Below are 27258 nucleotides of genomic sequence, written 5' to 3' on the forward strand. Positions count from 1 at the left end.
CAGCGCCCCCACATGGTGAGGAAGGCTCAATACAAGTTTCAGATGAGATTCATGTTTTACGATTCAACATTGACGCAAATGTTTGATCATGACGTCTATTTTCAACAACTAAAAAAGAAAACTTTTTAAAAATTACTTCTTCGTATTTCTACTGTTGACGTTTATTTTTTCTTCCTTTTTTCATTTAAAACTGCAAAGGTATTTTTAAAAACATTTTTCTATATTTTTTTTTAATTAAAATGTCCACATTTTAATTCCTCTATTTTACTATAATTGAATATTCCATAGTGATTTACATTTGATAATGATCAATATTTTTATATTTCCGGTAAAATGTTCTGTCTTTGTCCCACATGTTACTATGCTGTTAAAATTGAGGCTTCTTCACACCTGATTTTGCTAAATTTCCTTTTTTATTTTATTTGGCAAATAATTTTTTTCCATTTTAATTTCTTTGTAAAGAAATACAAGTTTTCTTTTGAAAATAAGACCTACATTTAATCTGAGAAAAAAGTCATTTGTTTTAATTTTCTATTTTACAGTCTATAATTAGCAATCCAATCCAATCTGTCTACTTTTTAAATATTCAGATTATTACCCATAGTCTGGAAACTGTACCAGCAGCAGGTAGGTTTCTACCTACTACTTCTCAAGTGCAGATAGAAACCAAAGCGTTGCTTTGCTCTATTTTCAGCTCATAATGTTCCAACTATGTCAAATAATGTTGCTTTTATATTTTTTACAACAAAATTTGAATTCTCAAAACTGACTTAACATTACAACAAATAACTAATACAGTTGCATTAAGTAATCTCATCTCAAAGGTGTAAACTGTATTAAGGTATATAAAAATATAACACTGGCCACATTAATCCAAAACGATCTGAAAAAAAACAAACAGTTTGACAAATCTTCGTTTATTTAATGAGGCTTTGGTTTTCTTCCTACAAACATGTATTTATTGTAATCTTCCACACAACAAAAGTCTCAACTTTTATCCAGACAAATTGTGCTAACTTTAGTCAAGGGTATAAGAAATTAGAATCGGTATAAAAATAAAAGTCTTAATCTTAAAGAGACAACTTTACCAAAGAGAACTGCAAATGTCTTTTCCAACAGAATATTTCCAATGACGTGTAACATTTCTAGTAAGTGGCGTGTAACAAAACGTGCAACAAAAATTGACGGTTGAGCCAATTCACCACAAACCCTTCATTTTAAATGGTCCCATATTTTTATAAACCACATCTTTTTTACATAATAACACACATTCCAACAATAAGTAAAAACTGAGGTAGAGTAGTAAAAAAGAATAAACTTGTATGATGGTTTCTTAAAAGCCTTTCACATCACTGTAGATACTCCGGTATTTTGAGTGTTTAAAACAACTGAGACCATTATGAATCATATCCAAACATTTTACATAGCTAAGAATAAATGTTAGTGGGAACAAAATCCAAAATAACAACAATAAAACAAGGATGTAATAAATTGCTGACAATTGGAAGACTGGGTTTTGGGGCCATGGGGCAGATTCATGCCGCCCCCACAAGATGCCGCCCTAGGTGGTTGCCCATGTTGCCCTTATCAGAAACCGTCACCACTTTCCATCAATTTTGGGAACATCTGAAGAGGGACATGGACAGAGAAGTCCTCTCGATCTGATTGAGTTGGACAATTTAGGCAGGAAGTGTTTGTGAATACGACATTACCGAGCCAAGATGTGGGCATGAAGTTATGACTACTGCCAAAGAAACCTAAATGCTGGAATTAAATGAAAATGTACATAGTATTAATCTAAGGGTGTGCAGCTGCATGAAAACTGTTTTTTGCACCTGTTGTATTTATTTACTTCGAATAGATTTGGGGTTTTTTCAGTAGAATTTTGCAGGATGTTTTAATGTGGCATTTAATACTATTATGCCCACTTTTAAAAAAAAATTATTTTTAACAATTTTTCAAAAAGTTTCAAGCTTTATTTAAGATAAAGCTGGAGAAAAGTAAATGAAGTGTTTTTCTTCAATACTTCTGATTTATAATCAAGAGTTTTTCAAAATTGCTTTTCCTCATAAATCTAATGAACCAAACAAAAAAAAAATCTGTAATTGGAAAGAGCAAGGATCAGTTACTGCTTCCACAGGTGTTCAAAAAGTTATGGATTTAAATATTTCTGTATATTAATCCTATGGTTTTAAGACAAAAAAAATCCTAAAATTAACGTAAAATGACTGATTTGAAACGGAGAGAATAAAAACAAGTTTCTAGTCATCAATAAACCCTGATGAAATGTTACTTTGATAAGTGTTCATTACTTTGCTCTGTTTCACAGGGGAAGCCCTTCTGCAGCTGCTCAAGTGTCCCAGCTGTCAGGTGGTAGTGATGGCAGCACAGATCAGGCCTTTCTTCTGACACGGGTGTTTATAGAAGCTGGACAGCTGGCTGAAGCTGCGGGCGCACCTGGAGCACCGGTACGGCCTCTCTCCTGTGTGCGTCCGCATGTGGACCGTCAGGTTGCCCTTCTCCGTGAAGCTGTGGCCGCAGTACATGCAGGCGAACGGCTTCTCGCCCATGTGGCTGCGCACGTGGCGCACCAGCGACGCCCGCCGGCCGAAGCTCTTGCTGCAGATGCTGCAGCTGTGCGGCCGTTCGCCCGAGTGGATCTTCATGTGGATGCGGAGGTTTCCCCGCAGCGTGAAGCTCTGCCCACAGACGCTGCAGCGGAACGTCGTTTCTCTGTGAGCTTTCAGGTGAAGCTTGAGGCTTTCCGTTTGTTCCACCTGTTTTCCACAAACTCCACAGGTTTCCTGATGCACTGCAGCGTGGGTGATCAGGTAGCCCATCTTCTGGAAGGGGATGCCACAAACCTGGCAGCCAAACTGTGGCGGCTCAGTGGAGCCCTGAGGTTCTGAACTGGAGCTGGGATCTTTGTTTTCTGCCATTTCCTCTGACTTCCACAAAGTGGCATCGTCTCTCCAGCCGTCCTCGCTGTTCTCTGTGTCAGAGTCCTCACAGATAACTCGCACATCGCTCACTGCTTCTGGATCCAGCCGGTGTGTTAAACTAGGGTGATGACATGTTGTCGACTCTCCACAATCCTCATCCACACCTTCTGATTTAATCGGAGCAGCTGAGGTGTCGACGACTTTCTCAATAAGATTGTCAGTATGAAACAGCGGAGCATCAAGGGTCTGGTGTTCAGGACATTTCTTCATCCAGGATGAGTCCTGCAGAGGCTCTAAAAGATGAAACAACCACAGAAAGCTCACTTTTACCAGGTCCGGCTTAAGATCAATGAAAAGTTTATTCAACAGCAATCTTTATGTCTGACCCTTTAGAAGACATTTAGCATTATATTTCTAAAAAAATATATATAAACTGTTAGCATGCTAGTTCGGCTTCATCAAGTTTCAGGAAACTATTTTTATATTTTCAAATGTTTCACACAGGATTTTATTTCAAAATATTCTCTATTTGAAAAACAAAATACAAAAGTATTTGCTTAAATACTCTAATCAGTACAGTGCTTTGTAGGAATATTTATACTTTTTCACGTTTTGTCACCCAAATTTGATCTTTTATTTTTATATGTTTGGGGTTCATGTGATAACTTCAAACATTTAGCCCAAGCTATCAAATCTGTCTGTTCTTGAATTGTGGTTTGGGTGCCACATAAAGCATGATTACACCTTGGACAACCCTGAATTAGACTCAAACATAATCACAGAAATATTGAAAACAACTTAGCATTTTCCTTCTACATCACAAATATGCCCTACTTTCTGCTAGTCTATCACATAAAAATACATTTTATTAAATGTGTTTTCAAATGTTTTGAACGATTATATAAATACCGCTGTCAAAAAAGTAATATAAAGAGACAATGTTTTCCAAATTAAACCTTCATTCGCATTTAAGAGTAAGAGGTTATAGTCATTCATTTTTAACATTTTTGATATTAAAAAGCAGTAACTATTTTTTCAGCTCACACAAACCAACCTGTTGCCCGGCTCCACTCTCGCTCTCCGGACCTCAGGCTGTCCAGCTCCCGCTGCTGGCAGTCTATCTGCTCCTGGTACCGAGCCACTGTCTTCCCGAACACGCTCAGAATGTCCTCCACTGCTGCCGTCAGCCGCTCGTTCAGGAACATCCTGAATGTTTCCACCTCTGACTGGGTGAACGGCAGTTCACGGCCCGCAGGCTCCACGGCACTCTCTACCGCTCCGACTGCAGCGAAAGGCGGCGGAGAAAACAGCGACGGGAACATTTGTCGCTCAGCGGACATGACTGCACCTTCCTAAGCGCCTGTATGTTCAAAAAGGTAACATAAAATTCATGTATATTTATATTGGGATTAAAATAGGTGGTCATAGATAAAAGGAAAAAAACGAGAGACATAGACGAGAGCTAGGCGTTTGAAAATGTTACTCATAAGAGATTTGCTGGTAGATTTGAGGCTATCAAATAAAAAGTAAACAAAGCAGAAGCCGGGTCCGTACAAGAAACACGTCCGGAGAAATATTTGGTGAAAGTTAGAAATGGTTCCGGTGTTGTAGTGCTGCCGTTTCCTGACGGTGCCTCTTGTGTTGGGAGTGCAAACCTGCGTGTGTAGGGACCATGGGCATAGGAAGTGGGTAAAAACTAGTCAAATTTAATTAACATTGGGAGAAAAAAAGTCTGGTAGCTTAATTACAGTGTACTTGTCATGTTAGTTATATTATTGCAAAAATATTGCTGTCCCACTTGAAGAAAACTTCTGAATATCACTTCAAGTACCACTAAATGTGTGAACTGAAAACAATTCATACCTATGAATCTACTGCCGCCAAGCAAAGACAAAATCAACTTATTTATAAGAGCATGTTTAACCACAACCAAGGCCGAAAAACCTGCAATAGAATAAGCATATGTTTCATAGATAGGAGAAATTATACTTTACTGTACACCTGCGTTTTTTTGCTTATGGTTGTAGCTTTCTGCTCAGGGCAGTGCACCACAAGAGGGCACCATGAACCCAAAAATGATGTTCTATTGCTTATTTGCATGCCTAGCCAATGGAAATAGGCATCCTGTCTGTACAGAGTGAGCTCTATATAAAGATCTTCCTGTACACTGTAAGGGCTGGTGTAACTGAAGTTGCAATAAAAAGGTTAATAGATTATTAACTTCCTTCTTCTTAATTCTCCTGATAAAATATTCAATAAAAGGTTGTTTCCTGGAGCTGCAGAATGTGAAGATCCAGTTTCCCTCACTTGTGAATCAAATGAATGGTTTGTGAGCAGACCTCTGCAGAGAGAGGTAATAAAAGAGCAATTCAGCCATTTGTTTCTATTGCATTGGAGAAAGAAAACATGTAAAACCTGAAGGGTTAGACAATTAGACTTGGGCACCCTAGCACTTCTTTTTTGAATGTGTGAAAGAGTATTGTGGAAAAGTAAAAATTAAGCCAAAACAACCTGCTGATACATTAATAATATTAGTAATATATTAGGAAAACACTAAATCACTTTTGTAAAATTACATTTCGTATCAACAGTTTTTTTTTCAGTCTGGTTGCAATTCTGTTTTGCAAGATTCATTTACCCAAAAATAAAATTACTAAGAAAATTATATACGCAGTTGAAATATTTGCTCATTATAACATCTTGAAATGGCCCCTTTTCAGAAAATCCAAACATGAATACCTGACTGTTAGCCGTTGGTCTTTAAGTTTTCCCAAGCCATGTTGGATCCATCACATGATTTGGACATGTAAATACAAACATTTTATTGCAGAGTCCCACCTTTGACAGAAGTTAAACCATTGTTCAAAACAAAATAATTTGCTTTGTATTTTGCAGGATGCACAAATGCTTTGTAATAAAAAGGTAACGACAGAAATAGAACAATGTAAAAAGGAAGAGTCAGTGAAGAGACAAAATGAAAAAATGCTTTAAAACAAAAAAAAGACTTCACAGGAAGCTGTTGCTTAATAAAATGCAGAGTTTCACTTCTCTCTTCAAACTTCTTGGACACAGAAACAGACATGCATCACTAACGAACCATGGCAGCAGACAGGTTTCAGGTCTAAAGTTAGCAGTTTCACACTTTGTGGCCCTTACAGTACAGAGAGCACATTGGAAACATGAACAAATTAATAACCAAAAGTTATGTTCAATTTCTACCTATGCAATGTTTTTCGTAATGCATATGTGCTCACTAAAGACTGCAATTTCCTAGTGAGCACATTTATTGTTAAATCAGCAATCACGTACATAAGTGAACTTTATTTCTGTAGCACATTTTACAAATCACAAAGTGATTCATGGCAAGCTTTAAAATATTTGTTGGGCACAAAAAAACATGCAAAATACATTCAAAACAAAATACATTAAACTTAATTAAATATGAAGTTTTAATGCATAGAAATAACAAAGCTGCTGTTATATAGTTTTTGCTGTTATGACTATCACTAAGTGAAAATGGTTTATCGATAAGAGTTATTACAGCCTGTCTTCCAATGATCATGTGATACAAACTTATTGAGCCGTCTTGCTAAAACCTTGACTGTAGACGGAGAAAAAAATATCAGATTATTAGTATAATTGGATGCTTACATTATGTTTACAGTAATCTTTTAATTTCACAAAAATGTTTCTTATTACTTGAAGTAATATTAAAATTCTGGAGAGGCCAAGCCAGAGCCTGGACTTGAAGAATAGTGAACTTGGCGAAGATGAAGGTGATGCCAAGAAGGACTTCTAGAGATCGATCACCAAAATACCAGTCAAAATATGCAAAACAAAAAAGTTCATGCATTATAATAATGGTTTGTTGTTATGGGGATAAATATTTTACTTGATAATACTGAATGTTTAATGTACCTTTAAAAAAATAATTTATGACTTAACGTTATGAAATTTTTTGTCAATACATAAAATGATTTCAGGAATTCTCAACCTGAAGCCTCCTCAGAATAATCTACGTCCCTATTGGAGGTAGTTGGAGTGTTTCCATAGAGCCACTTTGCATCAGCAGCTCCATGCTCCAGCGCTCTGGGAGAGTTTATAGTCCTGACAGTTGAACACTGGATGACTGACAGCTGTCCTTCATCACAGCAGAAGACACAGAAATCCTCCTCCTCATCATCAGAAACATGACTTTGATCTGCGTCCTCATCTGGACTCTCCTCTGCTTCACTCAGGGTGAGGAAAATCATTTTTCTGTCATGTGAAAATCATTTGGAGTGAAGCTGAGTTTCACCATCTCATGTCCAGAGTTTCTTCTCTCTCCTCAGGATCTGATGGACAAAATGTTGTTGTGACTCAACCAGCAGCCAAATCAGTGCAGCTTGGTCAGACGGTCACTATTGACTGTAAGGCCAGTAGACAACTACAAGGTTGTAATCCACACTGCCTTTCCTGGTACCATCAGAAATCTGGAGAAGCTCCTAAAGCTCTGATCTATGTAACATCATCCAGATTTTCAGGAATCTCCTCCAGATTCAGTGGAAGTGGATCAGGAAATGGATTAGACTTCACTCTGACCATCAGTGGAGTTCAGGCTGAAGATGCAGGAGTTTATTACTGTCAGAGTTATCATAGTGGCCCCGTGTTCACACAGTGAAAAATCATCGTACAAAAACCTCCCTCAGTCTGAACAGACAGTTAACTTTGTTCAGCAGCTGGAATCTGATACAGTTCACTAAACACAAACGTTGATCACACAATATTTAATTTCAATGCACTTTAGTAAAAGTCAAACTCTAAGAAAAAAATAGTCAATATTTTCTATATTTTTTTTTATTCACCAATTTGCCTTTGTCACTATTTTATATTTATTAGTTTCAGATTAAATCAGAAGCAGAAAGTGTGTTGTGTTTGAAAAAAATCAGATAAATTAAAAAAAACACTCATTATTTAAAATCTCTTCACGTAACTGACTGCTTTACAGACATTCAGTACATTACTTCAATTCTATTCGACACTAAACATTCAAATAAAAATAAAAACAGTAAAACCTACTTTTAAAAAGCTATAAAGAAATTATTTTTATTTGCTGATACATTTTTGAGTCAATAAAACCTGTAGAATTAAATGTTTTTGGTCAAATTTTATGATTGTATAATTAGACATGATGACGGAAGATAAAAGTTTAGTTCATGAAAAGCAACAGCTGGTTTCTCAAACTTTAAGAAAGTAGGTGGACACAAGAAGTTGATTAGTTTTTTTCCCCTAAAATGATTTAATCAATTAAACGACAAAGAACGTCTGTAAAATATGTTTGGTCTGACAGAATCTCAGTATTTTCTAATTCAATAGTTTTATAAAAATATTTCTAACAGACTGGATTCATTTGTTTGATTCAAAACCTTTCATGAAATCCAATAAAACAATCAGCATAAACAGTAAAATTGATTCAAACCCACAGTTCAACCTATTTAATTCTAATAAACATTTGAATGAAAAAAAAACCAAACTAAATAATCTGTCACAAATCAAGAGATATTTCTGTCTTGCATCTCTAGTCTGGGAGTTTCTTCAATGTTGTAGAATGAAAGAACATTTAATATCCTTATGAGGACATCAGCAGAATCCTAACTGTAACTCAGCAGAACATTTTTTTATTTTATAAATATTGTGGACTGAAGAAACTCTAAACAATTACAACAAAAATTCAGTGCTGTTATTTAAAAAAATCTGACTTGAAGTTAAATAAACTGACTGCTAATAACATTAAAACATATTTTAGTGATTGTTAAATACCTAACAGGATTTACTTATTTTACCACAGATCCTTAAGGATCTTTAGGGATGAAATAAATAAATAAATTCCAGGAGATTTTTTTATGTTGTATTAACCCTGGTAAAAATAAATGACTAAGTTTGCCAGTGTTGCACGGAAATAATTCATATCCTAATCATTATTAATGCTTGCTCCTTCATTTGTCAATAGAATATTATTGTTGTTATTATTGTTATCATAACAATATTATACATACAACTGTATAAAATTTACAATATTATACAACTATGATATTGTATAATATCACACAACTGTATAATAACTGTACAACTGTATAATACATAAAATATATATTATATATTATTATAACATGATTATACATACAACTGCCAGATGACTAGAACCCAATGAAAATTATTTTAAAATAACTTAAACCAAGAATACATGTAATCTTTTCTCCCCTCGAAATGTATTTTATTTTATACAAAGTATATTTTTTAAAATACAGATTGTCCTTTTTGAGACCTAAGATCTCATATACAATATAGACCAAGTTTGAAATAACTAAACAGAAAAAATACAAACACATCAACAATACAAGTAGTTAAAACATTTGACTCAATGATATCAGCTGATAAAGCAGGTCTGAATTTGAAAAATGTATTTGTGAGACCAGAATTAACCCGATTCTATGATTGCAACAACATATTCATGAAACAAAAAGTTTATAATAAAATAATTAAAAAACACAATCTATGGATTCCATTCAAATCTTAAATAAAGTGATTTGCATCAGCAGCTCCATGCTCCAGCGCTCTGGGAGAGTTTATAGTCCTGACAGTTGAACACTGGATGACTGACAGCTGTCCTTCATCACAGCAGAAGACACAGAAATCCTCCTCCTCATCATCAGAAACATGACTTTGATCTGCGTCCTCATCTGGACTCTCCTCTGCTTCACTCAGGGTGAGGAAAATCATTTTTCTGTCATGTGAAAATCATTTGGAGTGAAGCTGAGTTTCACCATCTCATGTCCAGAGTTTCTTCTCTCTCCTCAGGATCTGATGGACAAAATGTTGTTGTGACTCAACCAGCAGCCAAATCAGTGCAGCTTGGTCAGACGGTCACTATTGACTGTAAGGCCAGTCGGGCACCTGACTGCTGCTATGGTTCACATAGGGGGCATGCACTAGCCTGGTACCATCATAAACCTGGAGAAGCTCCTAAAGCTCTGATCTACTACACATCATCCAGATTTTCAGGAATCTCCTCCAGATTCAGTGGAAGTGGATCAGGAAATGGATTAGACTTCACTCTGACCATCAGTGGAGTTCAGGCTGAAGATGCAGGAGTTTATTACTGTCAGAGTTATCATAGTGGTGAAGTGTTCACACAGTGAAAAATCATCGTACAAAAACCTCCCTCAGTCTGAACAGAAACTGAATTTTGTTCTGCAGCTGGAAACAGATACAGTTCACTGGACACACACTTTATAAATCAGATTTTAAGCAGCAGCAGGAAATTTCTTGCTACTCCTCATTTGAAACATTAAGTTTTGAATCATTTTAATCGTTTTCTTACATCTATGAACTAAGATGCAAAAAAAAAATCAAATTTAAAAACAAATGTTTTCATTTGTAGAAAACATTCAATGACAAGAATGAAATTAGATTTTTGGGGCAATTAAGAAGGTTCTGATATTTAGGAGTTATAAAGGTGACAAAACACTTGATCATGTTTTTCAGTTAGAAATGTTATCAAGTAGATCTGCAGATTAATGACCTCACAGCAGAATTTCTTTAAAATCAATTATTACTCTCTTTAACTGACACTACAAGTTACTGCAACCTGAAAAACTGATATATCACTTTTAATGACACATATTAGAAAAATATAATGTTATAATGATCCTGTAATGAGAGACACTTGGATATTTATTGACTTTATCATCAGTGAGGAGGAAACCTGCAGCCAGCTGATCTCCATGTGACTCTGTGTGTTTGCATATGTGTCCTGCCTCTCTGCTCCAGCTGTTAAGAGGTCAGAGTTGATCAGTGGCTGTCCAGGCCTTTCAGAGCCACTGACACACCAGCAGCACAATGATGATGTCACTGACTCTACTGCTGACCATCCTGGGGCTCCTGGTTCAGGGTGAGACTCTGATAGGAACTTGGACTGAAGAAGAAATGATCATTAAAATTCTGCTATCATGGAGAAATATTGAAACAAGATGTTAATGTTTCTTTTATCTATTCATAGATTATCAATAATTTGTAATCAAACATTATTTTTCTAAAAAGATATTTTTTATGTTTTCCAGGTTCATCAGGAAACATCATCCTGACTCAGACTCCTGGATCTCAGTCTGTTGCTCCAGGACAAACTGTCTCCATCAGATGTGAAACCAGTTCAAGTGTTTATACCAACCTCCACTGGTACCTTCAGAAACCTGCAGAAGCTCCTAAACTCCTGATCTATGCAGCTGCAACTCGTCAGTCTGGAGTTCCAGCTCGTTTCAGTGGAAGTGGATCTGATCCTGTTTACACTCTGACCATCAGTGGAGTTCAGGCTGAAGATTCAGGAGTTTATTACTGTCAGAAGGGTTACAGACCGTTCACACAGTGATAGAACGTCGTACAAAAACCTCCCTCAGCTGGAGAGGAACTGATCTGACTCAACAGCTGCAAGGAAACTAAAACACTGAACGTTTCCAGAAATAGATTTATTTATTTGATTATTTATACATTCATTTAGTTATATATTTCTACTAGTATGTAGCCATTTTAGTTTCAGTATTTAATTAAATCTGAGACTAAATAAAGAAAAATAATGTAGCTACATGGTCAAACAATGTGAACAAAAAAAAAAACATACAGAATTTATAAAATATTTTTGTGGAATATTTTTAGATAATTGTATTATTCTAGCTTGTTATCATTATTGGTCTCTCAGGTCAGCAGATCAGCTGCTCTTGGAGGTACCAAGATCCAGAAGGAAGCTCAGAGGGGACAGGGCTTTCTCTGTCATGGGTCCTAAGTTATGGAACGACTTGCCTTTGCAGGTCAGAGAGGCCCCTTCACTGTCCATTTTTAAAGTTCGTCTTTAAAACCCATCTATTTTACTTGGCTATCAACACCAGCGGGATCTAGTTTTAAATTGTATGTTTTTGTTTTTAAACTGTACGTTTTTATTTATTTTATTTTTTTTATTATGTTGTGTTTTAATGTACAGCACTTTGTACCAGCTGTGGTTGTTTTAGAGTGTTCTATAAATAAAGTTGGTTTGGTTTAAATAAAGTTGGATTACCTGTTTTTCTAGTCCTCAGATTTATGTTAATGTTAATATCTTAGCATTTTTTTTCTTTTCATAGCTCTAAATCTATATTTCAAACATATAAATCTGAGTTAAGGAAACCCCTCCAGACTCCACAAGGGACAAGGATGTTAGAAAATGGAGTGATGAATGAATTTAGAATAATTTAATTTGCAGGGTGTTTCATCCTAGTCTGTGGATTCACAATGTCTAAAAACAACAAAAGGCAAAGAAAAGACCGTGAGACCAAAAAAACAGATTTAAAGCTCAATAAAAAGTAGATGGAAGCCAGAAGTTGATGAGTAAATATTTATTATCTGAACAGTGACCAACATGACAAAGCAAACATGACTGAGTGAAAATAGAGACCAATCAGCAGAGAAAGAGTGAGAGCAGTGACAGATTACAGCCAGTATCAGAGTCTCAGAGAGTCGGGTCAGGACTGGGAGCACTGGTCTCTCCTCAGTGTCTCTGTGACTGCAGACTGGGAGCTCTGGGAGGCCTCACAGGTCACAGAGCCCACCTTCCTCCACTGGTCAGCAGGGAGCCTCAGGGTGCTGCTCCAGCTGTAGAGGCCGTCATTCTGCAGCACCCCGGGGCTCCTGCTCTGCTCCAAGCTGCTGCTGCTGCTGCTGCTGCCGTCCAGCTTCCAGGACAGAGTCCAGTCTGAGGGGAAGCCCTTGTTGGCCAGACACATGAGGGTCACCTGCTGCTGCTGCTGCAGCTCCACACTGGAGGGGGGCAGCACTGTCAGGGTGGGGCGGGTATCACCTAGGAGACACCAATCAGGTTAGAGAACAGGAACCACACACCTGTTAACCAGACAGCAGAAACTGGAACATCTTTACTGGGGGAGAAATGACTTTCTTTAAGATTCTTCAGTTGAACATTTTCTCTGCTCCACCAGTCTCTCCCTCACTGTTTCACTTCCCTTTACTGTGAACTCATGAATATCAGCACACAGAGACCTCAGATCACCTGGAATACATTCAACTAGAACATAAAATAATAAAAGAACTGAGCTAAATTTGAGCTCTAATATTATATTCATTCTATATCTTATATAATTTGAAAAAAATAAATTCTAAATTCAAACTATTTCAAGTTGATCAGATCAAACCATGTTTAACCTATTAAAGTTTCTAATAAATACATAAAAGAAGATATTAAGGAGATACATATTAACTATTAAAGCAGATCAGCAAATGGACCTGATATCAAAGACATAAAAAATAAATACATATATATCATCTCAACCTTTTCTAATTTAATGAAAATGCCATAATTTTTTTCTGTAATATTGAAGTTTATTTTTTTTTCTAATTTTTAAGTTTAAAACCTTTAAACAAGTTTTAAAAGAGACATGTTCATTCAGAATCATTAAAACGTTTTAACATTTGAGAAATTAGTAAAGTAGAAAGATGGAGACCAGATTTTACACAAAACAGCAATTAGTTAAGTAAAATATGTTTTAAGCATCATTTTAAATATCTTGCTCAGGTCTTTCTGATATTTTATCTCACAATAAATGTTAAATATTAATAAACTTACTTCCAACATCCAGCCTGGTTCCTCCACCAAAAGTCCACCACAGTGATACAAACTAATTGAGTCGTCGTACAAAAACCTCTGACTGTAGAGACACGGCTCTCTGACTCTGAACACAACAAACTGATTCTGCCTGAAAACTTGAAATCAGTCTTAAGTTAAATTTCCCTTCATATAATAAATAAAAACCTTTTTACCAGAAATAAAATAATAATTTATTCACTCTTGATGATTGTACCGCTCATATTATAATGAAATATATGAAATATTGAACTTACTTCCAACATCCAGCCTGGTTCCTCCACCAAAAGTCCACCACAGTGATACAAACTGGTTGAGTCGTCGTACAAAAACCTCTGACTGTAGAGACACGGCTCTCTGACTCTGAACACAACAAACTCTAAATCAACAGGTTCAACCTGCAAAACACAGCTGGAAAATATATTTATTCATTATATTGTTTCTGACATCAACAGTCAATAATTTTGGTTTATTCCTCATAAATGTTCTTGTTATAAAAAGTGAATGTTCCACCACAAAAACATTCATATTTTAACACTTATTCAGGGAGAGACGTGAGCAAAGAAATAACAAATAACCTGGTGGAGACATAATCCTTATCAATATATCATAACTTTATTGCAGACATTTTGAAACTCTTTACCAGAAACTTTGCCACACAAGACTGTTTCCTTTAGATTCTATTTCTGCTGAGAGTCGGGGAGCATCAATGTATACACTGAGGAAACATCAGGATTGAACTTTGACCTTTGACATCCAGGTTTCAGTCTGATAATTATATAATTCATTTAATTCTAAATTCATTTAGATTTAGAAAAAAACCTTTCATTTATGTTTTTGGTATCAGGTTAATATTAATTTAAACACTGATTGTTCATTAAAATGTAACACATACAATAGATATAAATTCATCTAATGCAGACATAACTGAGCACATTTGGGTCTAACTGAGAACAGAAGATATTTTCTATGTATGGATTATAAATCAGTTATCAGTGGGAAACGTTCATCACCTCGGCTGTATTAAGATGACAAATGGTTTCAAGCAATTTCACAATAAAATGTTAAAATAATGAGCCTTTCAATTTAAATAATTTAATCAAAAATGGTTATCAGCTGTTGGATAAACTAAAGCTGTTTATCCAACAGCTTTAGTTTGTAATTTATTTATTAAACTTCCTTTGCTAATCATATTTAAAAGCTTAAAAGTTAAGATTTTGGTTCTCCAATCCAGCAATGTGATTTAAAAATAGCACAGAAACTGTGAAACTGGAGAGTATATTGCATAGAATTCAATCATTGAATAAAACATTCAAAACCTAATAAAAATTAGTTTCAAAATAAATTAAACAAATAATTTATTTGTTCTTTTCTCCTTTCTAAATGTCATTATATTTTTTTATAGTACATTTTTTTTACATATACAGGTTGTGCATTTGAGATCCAAGATATCATTTATAATAAAAACCTAGTTTTATGTGACAAAACAAAACTTACAAACACAGCAACAATACAACTAGGTAAATCATGTGATTCTTATTAAATCAACCAATTAAAAAAATCATGTCTGAATGTAAAAATTTACTTGTGTGATGAGGAAAAACCCAAATCTATGACAGTGGAGACATATTTGTAAAGAAAAAAGTATAATATAAAGTAATTATAAAGAACCCAATCTAAAGGATTCCATTCAAATCTTAAATAAAGTGATTTGCATCAGCAGCTCCATGCTCCAGCGCTCTGGGAGAGTTTATAGTCCTGACAGTTGAACACTGGATGACTGACAGCTGTCCTTCATCACAGCAGAAGACACAGAAATCCTCCTCCTCATCATCAGAAACATGACTTTGATCTGCGTCCTCATCTGGACTCTCCTCTGCTGCTGCTTCACAGGTAAAGTCCAGAGAATCCAACTCCTCTCCTCTATGAACATCTGACCCTCTGAAATGAAGCCGACTAAACCATGAAGCTGCTGCATGTTTTTGTCTCTGTGTCCACAGAGGTCAGAGGTCAGGTAACTGTGACTCAGCCTGCAGCAGTGAGAGCTGATCTGGGAAGAACTGTCAGCATCAACTGTAGAACCAGTCAGAATGTTTATGGTTCTGACCGTTTAGCCTGGTACCAACAGAAAGATGGACAAACTCCTAAGCTCCTCATTTATTATACCAGCACTAAAGCATCAGGGACTCCAAGTCGTTTTTCAGGCAGTGGATCAAACTCTGACTTCACTCTGACCATCAGTGGAGTTCAGGCTGAAGATGCTGCAGTTTATTACTGTCAGAGTTATCATTACATCAACAGTCAGGATGTGTTCACACAGTGAAAAACCACCGTACAAAAACCTCCCTCAGTCTGAACAGAAACTGAACTTTGTTCTGCTTCTGGAATCTTCTTGAGAAAGTTCATTGAACACACACCATGGACCCACATTAGAGATTAGTTATGTATTAAACAGAAGAACTCAAACAGCAGGAGGGAAATTCTTGCTACTGCTCATTTGAAACATTAAGTTTTGACGAATCATTGATACTTAAAGTGGAAAACATTCTACAAATCGCCACACTGAAATAATTTTTTTGTGTGCGATTAGTCAAAAGGAATCACATCATTGTTTCAGATCACAGAAATTTGGAAGATTCTGGTTTTAAGGTCTGTAAAGGACACACTATAAAGAGAGACTTTTAGATATTCATTGACTTTATCAGCAGTTTTACAGCTGGGAGAAGAAAACCTGCTGATAGTTCAGATCCAGCTGAAGTAACTTTGACTTTGAAAGGTTACAAAGTATTTTACATGTTCTAGACAATCTGACATGAAGTAAAAAAACAACCCCATTAGCAACAACACCAAAACTTATTTTAATCATTGTTAAACACCTTACAGGATTTATTCTCATAAGCACATGTAGTGACAACAGGAAAAAGATCCAGGAGTTGTGTTAGCCCTGGTTAAAATAATTCACTAAGTTTGCCATTACTATTGAAAAATAATTTATATCTCATCATTATTAATGCTTGATCCTGGATTTAGTTTTTAAACCTGGACTATACTACTGACAGAAAATTAAAACCAACAGTTTTGAATATTTGTCTGTAAAGGTTCTTGTAGATATTTTCCACAGACAGAAATACAAAATGCTGAGATGTCAAGTCTCTTTCTGCGAATGAATAAATTGAGACATAAACAGTTTTCAGCTATGGATGAAAGAAATGTATGAAAGTATTTTCTCAGAATTATCAAATGACCACATGTAAAGGACATTAGTGATGTCACCAAGAAAAATCTTTAAAAAGTAAAAAAAAAATTGGGTTCTTTGGCAATTGAATGGTTTTAAAAAGATTCCAGCTTATTGTAATAGTTTCTTTTGAATAAATCAAGTTACAAATAAATGTTTGAGAAGTGGAAACAACAATCCCTTGGGAACTAGTTCAAATAGGAGAAACATGATGCTATATTATTTAGCTGATGAATCACAATGAAAAGTTTACAAAGATATGTACATACTTTGCAAACATATTTAAATATCTATTTTGTCATAGAGAGAAACTTTGCATCAGCAGCTCCATGCTCCAGCGCTCTGGGAGATTTTCAGGAATCTCCTCCAGATTCAGTGGAAGTGGATCAGGAAATGGATTAGACTTCACTCTGACCATCAGTGGAGTTCAGGCTGAAGATGCAGGAGTTTATTACTGTCAGAGTTATCATAGCATCAACAGTCAGGCTGTGTTCACACAGTGAAAAATCATCGTACAAAAACCTCCCCCATTCAGTCTGAACTGAAAGTGAACTCTGTTCTGCAGCTTTAATCTGCACCAAACACTGACACAGTTCACTGAACACAAGTTAACTTTTTTAACGCTCAATCAAAATTTATTTTACTGGAATGTTTTAAAACATTTACAGACAAAATGTTTGTTCTTTCTATTTATATTAAAATGCTCAAATGTAATTTCATTTCAGTTCCTTCTAAAATATTTTAAATGAATCTATTACTATGGAAACACTGATACATCAATATTCTACAAATTCACATTGATCACAACCTGTGAAAAATTAATCATCGGTGTGAATTTCTAAAAATATGATTTTATTAAAAATTCAGTAACAGACTCTTTCTGCTATTTTTTTCTGACTTTGATCTCATGTTGATTTGTGGTGTAATTGCTATGTGACAGTTAGAGAGGCTTTTAAAACTCAAAATGAAATAAATAAATGGCAACTATTTTTAAGGAATCAATTCACGGAACAGATTTTACAGCAAAGTATTACCTTACATCTTAATAACATGTAATATATTTGACAATAAGGTGAAAATGAGTCAGCATGAAGGAGTTTATTGATATTTAAATACATCTGAAAGTTATCATCAGTTATCAAATGATCAAAGAAACAGTGACTGACTAGAAACTGGATACATTTGCCAAAACATTTAATACAATTATTAGTTTGTTCTTTCTTTTTGAACACTTTCTTTATATTATGGAAACTTTATTTCCTGTTACTGGAGAAACTTGAAGTTTTTTAATGTAATTACTTTTCCAAACATTATTGACATCTAATACAAAATGTTCCCCCTAAATGTCTATTTGCTAAAAATGTACAAGATTTTGATAAAACACAAGGTACCTCCACATGAAGAACAAACTCAGCAGATTTGCTTGACCAATTTCACTTATATTTCTTTGTGCAATGACAATATAATAAGTCTAAGACTTTATTTTAGGGCTGATTGTAAAAGACAGACATTTCTTTTGACAAGGAATATCTGTCTTAAAATAAGCAATTATTACATGTTTAAGAAAGTAAACAAAAACAAAGTGGATGAATAAAAAAAATAAACAATCAAAAAATTTTCTCTCCATTATGATGTGTAGGAGTTCTTATTTTGCAACCATTTAAATATCTTATTTTGTCATAGAGCCACTTTGCATCAGCAGCTCCATGCTCCAGCGCTCTGGGAGAGTTTATAGTCCTGACAGTTGAACACTGGATGACTGACAGCTGTCCTTCATCACAGCAGAAGACACAGAAATCCTCCTCCTCATCATCAGAAACATGACTTTGATCTGCGTCCTCATCTGGACTCTCCTCTGCTTCACTCAGGGTGAGGAAAATCATTTTTCTGTCATGTGAAAATCATTTGGAGTGAAGCTGAGTTTCACCATCTCATGTCCAGAGTTTCTTCTCTCTCCTCAGGATCTGATGGACAAAATGTTGTTGTGACTCAACCAGCAGCCAAATCAGTGCAGCTTGGTCAGACGGTCACTATTGACTGTAAGGCCAGTCGGGCACTTTCAACATCTCATTGCAACATCAATTCACAGGTCTGTCTGTCCTGGTACCATCAGAAACCCGGAGAAGCTCCTAAAGCACTGATCTATGTAACATCAACCAGATTTTCAGGAATCTCCTCCAGATTCAGTGGAAGTGGATCAGGAAATGGATTAGACTTCACTCTGACCATCAGTGGAGTTCAGGCTGAAGATGCAGGAGTTTATTACTGTCAGAGTGCTCACTACATCAACAGTCTGTGGGTGTTCACACAGTGAAAAATCATTGTACAAAAACCTCCCTCAGTTTGACTGAACAGAAACTGATACAGTTCACTAAACACAAGTGTTTAATTTCAATACACTTTAGTAAAAGTCAAACACTAAGAAGAAAATAGTCAATATTCTCTATATTTATTCATTCACCAATTTGCCTTTGTCACTATTTTATATTTATTAGTTTCAGATTAAATCAGAAGCAGAAAGTGTGTTGTGTTAGAAAAAATAAGACCAATTTAAAACAACACTCATTATTTAAAATCTCTTCACGTAACTGACTGCTTTACAGACATTCAGTACATTACTTCAATTCTACTCGACACTAAACATTCAAATAAAAATAAAAACAGTAAAACCTACTTTTTAAAAAGCTATAAAGAAGTTATTTTTATTTGCTGAGACATTTTAGAGTCAATAAAACCAGTAGAATTAAATTTATTTGGTCAAATTTTATGATTGTACAATTAGACATGATGACTGAAGATAAAAGTTTAGTTCATGAAAAACAACAGCTGGTTTCTCAAACTTTAAGAAAGTAGGTGGACACAAGAAGTTGATGAGTAATTTTCCCCTAAAATTATTTAATTAATTAAACAGCTAAGAACGTCTGTAAAATATGTCTGGTCTGACAGAATCTCAGTATTTTCTAATTCAATAGTTTTATAAATATATTTCTAACAGACTGGATTCATATGTTTGATTCAAAACATTTTACCAAATGATTTGAAATGTCATGATAGTTTTACATTAAAAGCCAATTAATCTCAATCTGAGGCTGATATAAATAATGTTAAAATGCAGAAATTAAAATCAATAAACTGAAGGACATAATCACCAGATGGAAACCAGAAGTTGATGAGTAAATATTTATTATCTGAACAGTGACCAACATGACAAAGCAAACATGACTGAGTGAAAATAGAGACCAATCAGCAGAGAAAGAGTGAGAGCAGTGACAGATTAAAGCCAGTATCAGAGTCTCAGAGAGTCGGGTCAGGACTGGGAGCACTGGTCTCTCCTCAGTGTCTCTGTGACTGCAGACTGGGAGCTCTGGGAGGCCTCACAGGTCACAGAGCCCACCTTCCTCCACTGGTCAGCAGGGAGCCTCAGGGTGCTGCTCCAGCTGTAGAGGCCGTCATTCTGCAGCACCCCGGGGCTCCTGCTCTGCTCCAAGCTGCTGCTGCTGCTGCTGCTGCCGTCCAGCTTCCAGGACAGAGTCCAGTCTGAGGGGAAGCCCTTGTTGGCCAGACACATGAGGGTCACCTGCTGCTGCTGCTGCAGCTCCACACTGGAGGGGGGCAGCACTGTCAGGGTGGGGCGGGTATCACCTAGGAGACACCAATCAGGTTAGAGAACAGGAACCACACACCTGTCAACCAGACAGCAGAAACTGGAACATCTTTACTGGGGGAGAAATGACTTTCTTTAAGATTCTTCAGTTGAACATTTTCTCTGCTCCACCAGTCTCTCCCTCACTGTTTCACTTCCCTTTACTGTGAACTCATGAATATCAGCACACAGAGACCTCAGATCACCTGGAATACATTCAACTAGAACATAAGATTAAACATAAACTCAGCTCTACTTTCCCTCCTTGTGATTATAAATTAAGTAAAATTTTAAAAAATAATCATTTTTAAAATCCCAAACTATCTAAAGCTCATCATGAATGTCAATGCTTCACCTATTTCAACTAGTTAGTAGATTAAAACAAGAAACAGAAGCAGATCAGCTGTTGGACATTAATGATAATGAATGGAAAATGAAAAACTATTTATTTTCTGATTGCAATTTTAAAACCAATATTTTTGAGACATTTAAATTTTTGTGATTTTCAACCTAATTGTTTAGCTTCAAAAATGTAAAAATATCAAAACCAATTTTTTAAAATCTAAAAAAAAAAAAAACACATTTTGAATTGTTTCAGTACTTTATCACATTAAATTAGTAACACAAAAATGCGAAGTCAATAATTCTTATTAAAGTAATTTGTTTCACCATCTTGTTAAGATCATTCTCATAATTTTTCTCACAATAAATGTTAAATATTAATAAACTTACTTCTAACATCTACAAAAATCTTTCTACCAGGAATAAAACCTTTTCATTCATTTTTACTGTTATTTTTTAAGTCTAATTGCCCAAAGTTTAAAACCTTTAAACAAGTTTTAAAAGAGACATGTTCATTCAGAATCATTAAAATGTTTTAACATTTGAGAAATTAGTAAAGTAGAAAGATGGAGACCAGATTTTACACAAAACAGCAATTAGTTAAGTAAAATGTGTTTTAAGCATCATTTTAAATATCTTGCTCAGGTCTTTCTGATATTTTATCTCACAATAAATGTTAAATATTAATAAACTTACTTCCAACATCCAGCCTGGTTCCTCCACCAAAAGTCCACCACAGTGATACAAACTAATTGAGTCGTCGTACAAAAACCTCTGACTGTAGAGACACGGCTCTCTGACTCTGAACACAACAAACTGATTCTGTCTGAAAACTTGAAATCAGTCTTAAGTTATATTTTCCCTTCATATAATAAAACCTTTTTACCAGAAATAAAATAATAATTTATTCTCTCTTGATGATTCTATTTACTGACCCAACCTGCAGTTTTCATCACTGACTGAAGCAAATTAATAAAAACCTAAATTATGAACGTCTCCAATTATATCAGTTTGTTCATCAACCTAACATCAATGTACCGCTCATATTATAATGAAATATATGAAATATTGAACTTACTTCCAACATCCAGCCTGGTTCCTCCACCAAACGTGTACCACAGTGATACAAACTGGTTGAGTCGTCGTACAAAAACCTCTGACTGTAGAGACACGGCTCTCTGACTCTGAACACAACAAACTCTAAATCAACAGGTTCAACCTGCAAAACACAGCTGGAAAATATATTTATTCATTATATTGTTTCTGACATCAACAGTCAATCATTTTGGTTTATTCTTCTTTAACTTCTATGAAATTTTTTATTGTAAAAATAGAATCGCTCAACAACCAAAACAGTATTTGTTGATCTCCTTTCTTGAGAAAAAGAGAAAAAGCATGAAACAGTTAAAGTCCTTATCACTATAAAATATCTTCAAAAACTTTGAAACACATTGTCGGAAAACCTGCCAAACAAAAGATTGTTTCCTTTTGTATCCTGTGTCTCCTGGATCCATGAGGAAGCATCATTATTGACCTTTGACCTTTGATGACATACAGGTTTCAGTCTGATAAATGTATAAAAAACAAAAATATCTTGAAGATGTTACCTTCATACTTGATTGTGAAAAAATTTGATCCAAGAATTAAGAGACATTATTGTCTAATCTCTTACTCCTTGAATTTATTTAAATTTAGAATAAAAAAACAGTTACTTGTGTTTCTGTCATCAGGATAATATTACTTTAAGTACAGATTGTTCAAAAGAATGTAGCAAATACATTAGATATAAATTCAGCCATTCATTAAACAAACTATCAGAACTGGGCCTAACTGGGTCTGGATCAGCTGGTGTCAGTGGGAGACGTCTGCCACACTGGAAGCAACAAGATGACAAGTGGAGTGAAGACATTTCAAATCAATTGTTTAAACAATCAGCCTTTTAAATAATTAAAATTTTTTATAATTTCAACAGAAATGGTCTCAGTTCAATCCAATTTTTTTGTATGTTTTTGTGCAACATTTACATTTATTATATAGTAAATGTTGTTATTTATTATAAATGACAACATTTATGGTAAACTGCTGTCATCATAAATCCACAGAAACTCAATTGTATAATCCATAAAATTCAACTGTATTATATAACATTCAAAAATAAAAATTATTTTTGAACATAATAAACCAACAAAGAATATGCCTAAGATTTTCTGATATCTAATTTTTATTTGTTTTTATTTTATACGGGTTCATTTGTACAGAATGAGCCCTTGAAGTCCAAGATTTCACTGATTCAATAAATCAAAAACAAAAAAATGCACAAGTACAGAAACAATATGAAGACATTTTTAAAGAATGACTACAATAAATAAACTAGTAAAAAGCATGTCTGGATTCAGAATAGAGAAGATGATTTTATAAAGTTTGTGCAAAAGGTTGATTGTATCTGGGTTCATATTATGTTTCCATACTTTCACTGAAAGCTCAGAAATTAATTTATAGACACAAGGATGATGCAAACAGTTAGGCTTATTGAATCACAAATCTGTGTATAAAAGTTATACATGTTGATTTTGTGAAGTGCTTTGAGTTAATATTTATTGTGGTTCAAATATTTACTGAATTAAATTAAATGTGAACATTAAGATGTTCCAGCAGTGAGGAGGAAACCTGCAGCCAGCTGATCTCCATGTGACTCTGTGTGTTTGCATATGTGTCCTGCCTCTCTGCTCCAGCTGTTAAGAGGTCAGAGTTGATCAGTGGCTGTCCAGGCCTTTCAGAGCCACTGACACACCAGCAGCACAATGATGATGTCACTGACTCTACTGCTGACCATCCTGGGGCTCCTGGTTCAGGGTGAGACTCTGATAGGAACTTGGACTGAAGAAGAAATGATCATTAAAATTCTGCTATCCTGGAGAAATATTGAAACAAGATGTTAATGTTTCTTTTATCTATTCATAGATTATCATTAATTTGCAATCAAACATTATTTTTCTAAATAGATATTTTTCATGTTTTCCAGGTTCATCAGGAGACATCATCCTGACTCAGACTCCTGGATCTCAGTCTGTTGCTCCAGGACAAACTGTCTCCATCAGATGTGAAACCAGTTCAAGTGTTGGTAACTATCTCCACTGGTACCTTCAGAAACCTGCAGAAGCTCCTAAACTTCTGATTCGATATGCTACAATTCTTCAGTCTGGAGTTCCAGCTCGTTTCAGTGGAAGTGGATCTGGAACTGATTTCACTCTGACCATCAGTGGAGTTCAGGCTGAAGATTCAGGAGTTTATTACTGTCAGCAGTGTAACAGCTTCCCGTTCACACAGTGATAGAACGTCGTACAAAAACCTCCCTCAGCTGGAGAGGAACTGATCTGACTCAACAGCTGCAAGGAAACTAAAACAGTCAATGTTTCCACAAATTATTTATTTTAATTGTATCTTTTTAAAACTATTTATTTATTCAATCTTTTTCTACTAATATATTTCTTTGTTATTTACATCTGAGACAAAAATAATAATAAGAATTATCCGCCATTTATTTAAGACAAAGAAACAAATAAAGCACTAGAAGTTTTAAAAGTTTTATTTAGAAATGGTTTTATAAATATGTTTTTGTACAAAGCAGACAATGAAAATCCTCTGACTTCTGATGATATTTCCTAATATTTTTTCAGAGCTTTAAAACTGCATTGCAAATGTATTTTTAAATTTAATGACAATTTTTTATGCAGGATTTTTAATTCTACTGATGGATTGAGATGATGTCTAAAGAGAATAAAAGACAATTCATAAATAAATGAAACAGTGGGACAGAACAAAAATATTTAAAGCTTAACAAGAAAGCAGGTTGAAACCAGAAGTTGATGAGTAAATATTTCTTATTTGCTGCAGCTGTAGAGGCCGTCATTCTGCAGCACCCCGGGGCTCCTGCTCTGCTCCAAGCTGCTGCTGCTGCTGCCGTCCAGCTTCCAGGACAGAGTCCAGTCTGAGGGGAAGCCCTTGTTGGCCAGACACATGAGGGTCACCTGCTGCTGCTGCTGCAGCTCCACACTGGAGGGGGGCAGCACTGTCAGGGTGGGGCGGCTTTGACCCACTGCAGAGTCAAGATAAATGTCCTCCAAGTTTCACTTCCTGCTCTGGGTTTTGTAACCATAGCAACACACATGCATCACTGCTCAACCACAGCAACTGACAAGTTTCAGTACAACACATGAAAACTGACATTTATTCTCAAACTTTTCATTTTCTTCTCAAGAATCTAGCTGCATTTTATTAAATTGGTCCTGAGAAAAATTATTTCTATTTTAAGATTTGTACATTTGCCCAAATAATACACAATAATTTAATAACTACATACACAAATCTTTTATTTTGAAGTAGAAATGTGTCATTTATATATATAAAAAAGAAAAGTTCAGAGATTGTCATTGTGAAAACTGTCAAAACATCTGAGAAAGTTTTAGAAGCAAAGATTAAAATGTACATTTTCACAATGATGCATATGGAGCATTTGTTCTATGTTCACTGTTAAATTCAAGTTGAAACATGTCTAAAAATATTGATCTGTGATTGTTATGCAAAATGACACTTGCTTGTTTTTATCTGCTTAATAATTTCCAGATATTCATTAAAACTAAACCAATTTGTTTTGTCTTTTCTAAATTTTAGCTTTTTTGAAGAATCAAGTCCAACTCAAACATCACAGTTTTATTAAACAAAGCAGCTTAAATAAATAATAATAAAAAAACTAAATACATATTTTTCATAAGAAAAATATTAAATTATGAGGCAGGTTCCTGGGAGGCAGGTCTCCTCCCTGCCTCCTGGGAGGAAACCTGGAGGCAGGTTTCCTGTTTAGGTCCAGTTTAGGTCAGCTGAAGTAACTTTGACTTTTGAAAAGTTACAAAATATTTTCCGTGTTTTTTATTTTAAGCCATCTGACATGAGGTCAAAGAAAACAACTGGCAATAACACCAAAATGTATTTTAATCATTGTTAAACAATTAACCAGATTTATTCTCATAACCACATGTGGGAAAAACAGGAAAAATAAACTAGATGAGAATCTTAATTGTAAATCATGTTTTTCCAGTTAGAAATGTTATCAAGTAGATCTGCAGATTAATGACCTCACAGCAGAATTTCTTTTAAAATCAATTATTACTCTCTTTAACTGACACTACAAGTTACTACAACCTGAAAAACTGATATTTCACTTTAAAGACACATATATTAGAAAAATATAATGTTGTTATAATGATCCTGTAATGAGAGACACTTGGATATTTCTTGACTTTATCATCAGTGAGGAGGAAACCTGCAGCCAGCTGATCTCCATGTGACTCTGTGTGTTTGCATATGTGTCCTGCCTCTCTGCTCCAGCTGTTAAGAGGTCAGAGTTGATCAGTGGCTGTCCAGGCCTTTCAGAGCCACTGACACACCAGCAGCACAATGATGATGTCACTGACTCTACTGCTGACCATCCTGGGGCTCCTGGTTCAGGGTGAGACTCTGATAGGAACTTGGGTTTTAAATGCAAACTGATGTAGCAAAGTGTTTTGCAATATTGGGTCACAGAAACAAAAAAATATATATATTTTCTTAGTTATTCTTTATATGTTGATGATCTTCAGATCAGTTCCTAACTATTTTTCCTCTTTTTCAAAAATATTACTTTTTGTATTTTCCAGGTTCATCAGGAGAAATCATAGTGACTCAGACTCCAGGATCTCAGTCTGTTGCTTTGGGACAAACTGTCTCACTAAAATGTAAAACCAGTTCAGGTGTAAATAGCTGGATTGCCTGGTACCTTCAGAAACCTGCAGAAGCTCCTAAACTCCTGATCTATAGAGCTACAACTCTTCAGTCTGGAGTTCCAGCTCGTTTCAGTGGAAGTGGATCTGGTTCTGATTTCACTCTGACCATCAGTGGAGTTCAGGCTGAAGATTCAGGAGTTTATTACTGTCAGCAGGGTTACAGCTCGTTCACACAGTGATAGAACGTCGTACAAAAACCTCCCTCAGCTGGAGAGGAACTGATCTGACTCAACAGCTGCAAGGAAACTAAAACACTGAACGTTTCCACAAATTATTTATTAATTTGATTATTTATACATTTATTCATTCATTTAGTCATATATTTATGCTACAATATAGCTATTTTATTTTCAGTGTTTGATGTAATATGACACAAAATTAAGAAAAAAAATCATAGCTATATGGTCTAAAAAAATTAATAAAAAACCATACAGAATTTAAACAATATTTCTTTAAAATATTTTTCAGATAAATTTATTGTTTGAGCTTGTTAACAATATGTGATTTTATAGACCTCTGATTTATGTTCATGGTAATATCTTGGCAATGTCATTCTTATAAAGCTCTAAACCTCTATTTCAAAAATATAATTTTTATTCAGAATAATTTAATTTGCA

At 35.1% G+C, this 27258-nt stretch overlaps 1 protein-coding gene, 2 long non-coding RNA genes, 2 pseudogenes and 2 gene segments (V, D, J or C); 4 read left to right on the forward strand and 3 right to left on the reverse strand.

Moving 5' to 3' along the window:
• Window positions 1–900: 900 nt before the first annotated feature.
• On the reverse strand, window positions 901–4282 carry LOC103472531 (uncharacterized). Its single transcript, XM_008422233.3, has 2 exons — window positions 3997–4282; window positions 901–3235 (listed from the first exon to the last, which is right to left on the reverse strand). Exons 1-2 carry the CDS (start codon window positions 4280–4282, stop codon window positions 2367–2369), a joined length of 1155 nt encoding a protein of 384 aa, XP_008420455.2. The 3' UTR covers window positions 901–2366.
• Window positions 3083–7129, forward strand: LOC145553755 (uncharacterized). Its single transcript, XR_014089792.1, has 3 exons — window positions 3083–3275; window positions 3982–4318; window positions 6926–7129. It is a non-coding gene; the product is annotated as an uncharacterized LOC145553755 (long non-coding RNA).
• Window positions 7130–9790: 2661 nt separating this feature from the next.
• LOC145553754 (immunoglobulin kappa variable 3-15-like) lies at window positions 9791–12032 on the forward strand. The segment is given in 3 exon segments: window positions 9791–9857; window positions 10752–10872; window positions 11042–12032. Coding segments are annotated over 2 exon segments (357 nt in total).
• A 296-nt stretch (window positions 12033–12328) lies between these two features.
• On the reverse strand, window positions 12329–13868 carry LOC145553831 (Ig kappa-b4 chain C region pseudogene; annotated as a pseudogene). Its single transcript, XR_014089875.1, has 3 exons — window positions 13860–13868; window positions 13585–13636; window positions 12329–12804 (listed from the first exon to the last, which is right to left on the reverse strand). The product of XR_014089875.1 is annotated as an Ig kappa-b4 chain C region pseudogene (transcript).
• Window positions 13869–15205: 1337 nt separating this feature from the next.
• Window positions 15206–19915, forward strand: LOC103472533 (Ig kappa chain V region 3547-like). The segment is given in 3 exon segments: window positions 15206–15495; window positions 15603–15853; window positions 19080–19915. Coding segments are annotated over 3 exon segments (375 nt in total).
• Window positions 19916–20003: 88 nt separating this feature from the next.
• LOC145553832 (Ig kappa-b4 chain C region pseudogene) lies at window positions 20004–23072 on the reverse strand (annotated as a pseudogene). Its single transcript, XR_014089876.1, has 3 exons — window positions 23065–23072; window positions 21901–22022; window positions 20004–20479 (listed from the first exon to the last, which is right to left on the reverse strand). The product of XR_014089876.1 is annotated as an Ig kappa-b4 chain C region pseudogene (transcript).
• Window positions 23073–23634: 562 nt separating this feature from the next.
• On the forward strand, window positions 23635–25530 carry LOC145553775 (uncharacterized). The gene is made up of 3 exons (XR_014089818.1): window positions 23635–23675; window positions 23845–23939; window positions 24717–25530. It is a non-coding gene; the product is annotated as an uncharacterized LOC145553775 (long non-coding RNA).
• The last annotated feature ends 1728 nt before the right edge of the window (window positions 25531–27258 follow it).

The sequence above is a fragment of the Poecilia reticulata genome, chromosome 11 (assembly GCF_904066995.2).
Source record: "Poecilia reticulata chromosome 11, P_reticulata-male-v2, whole genome shotgun sequence".
Classification (NCBI taxonomy): Eukaryota; Metazoa; Chordata; class Actinopteri; order Cyprinodontiformes; family Poeciliidae; genus Poecilia; species Poecilia reticulata.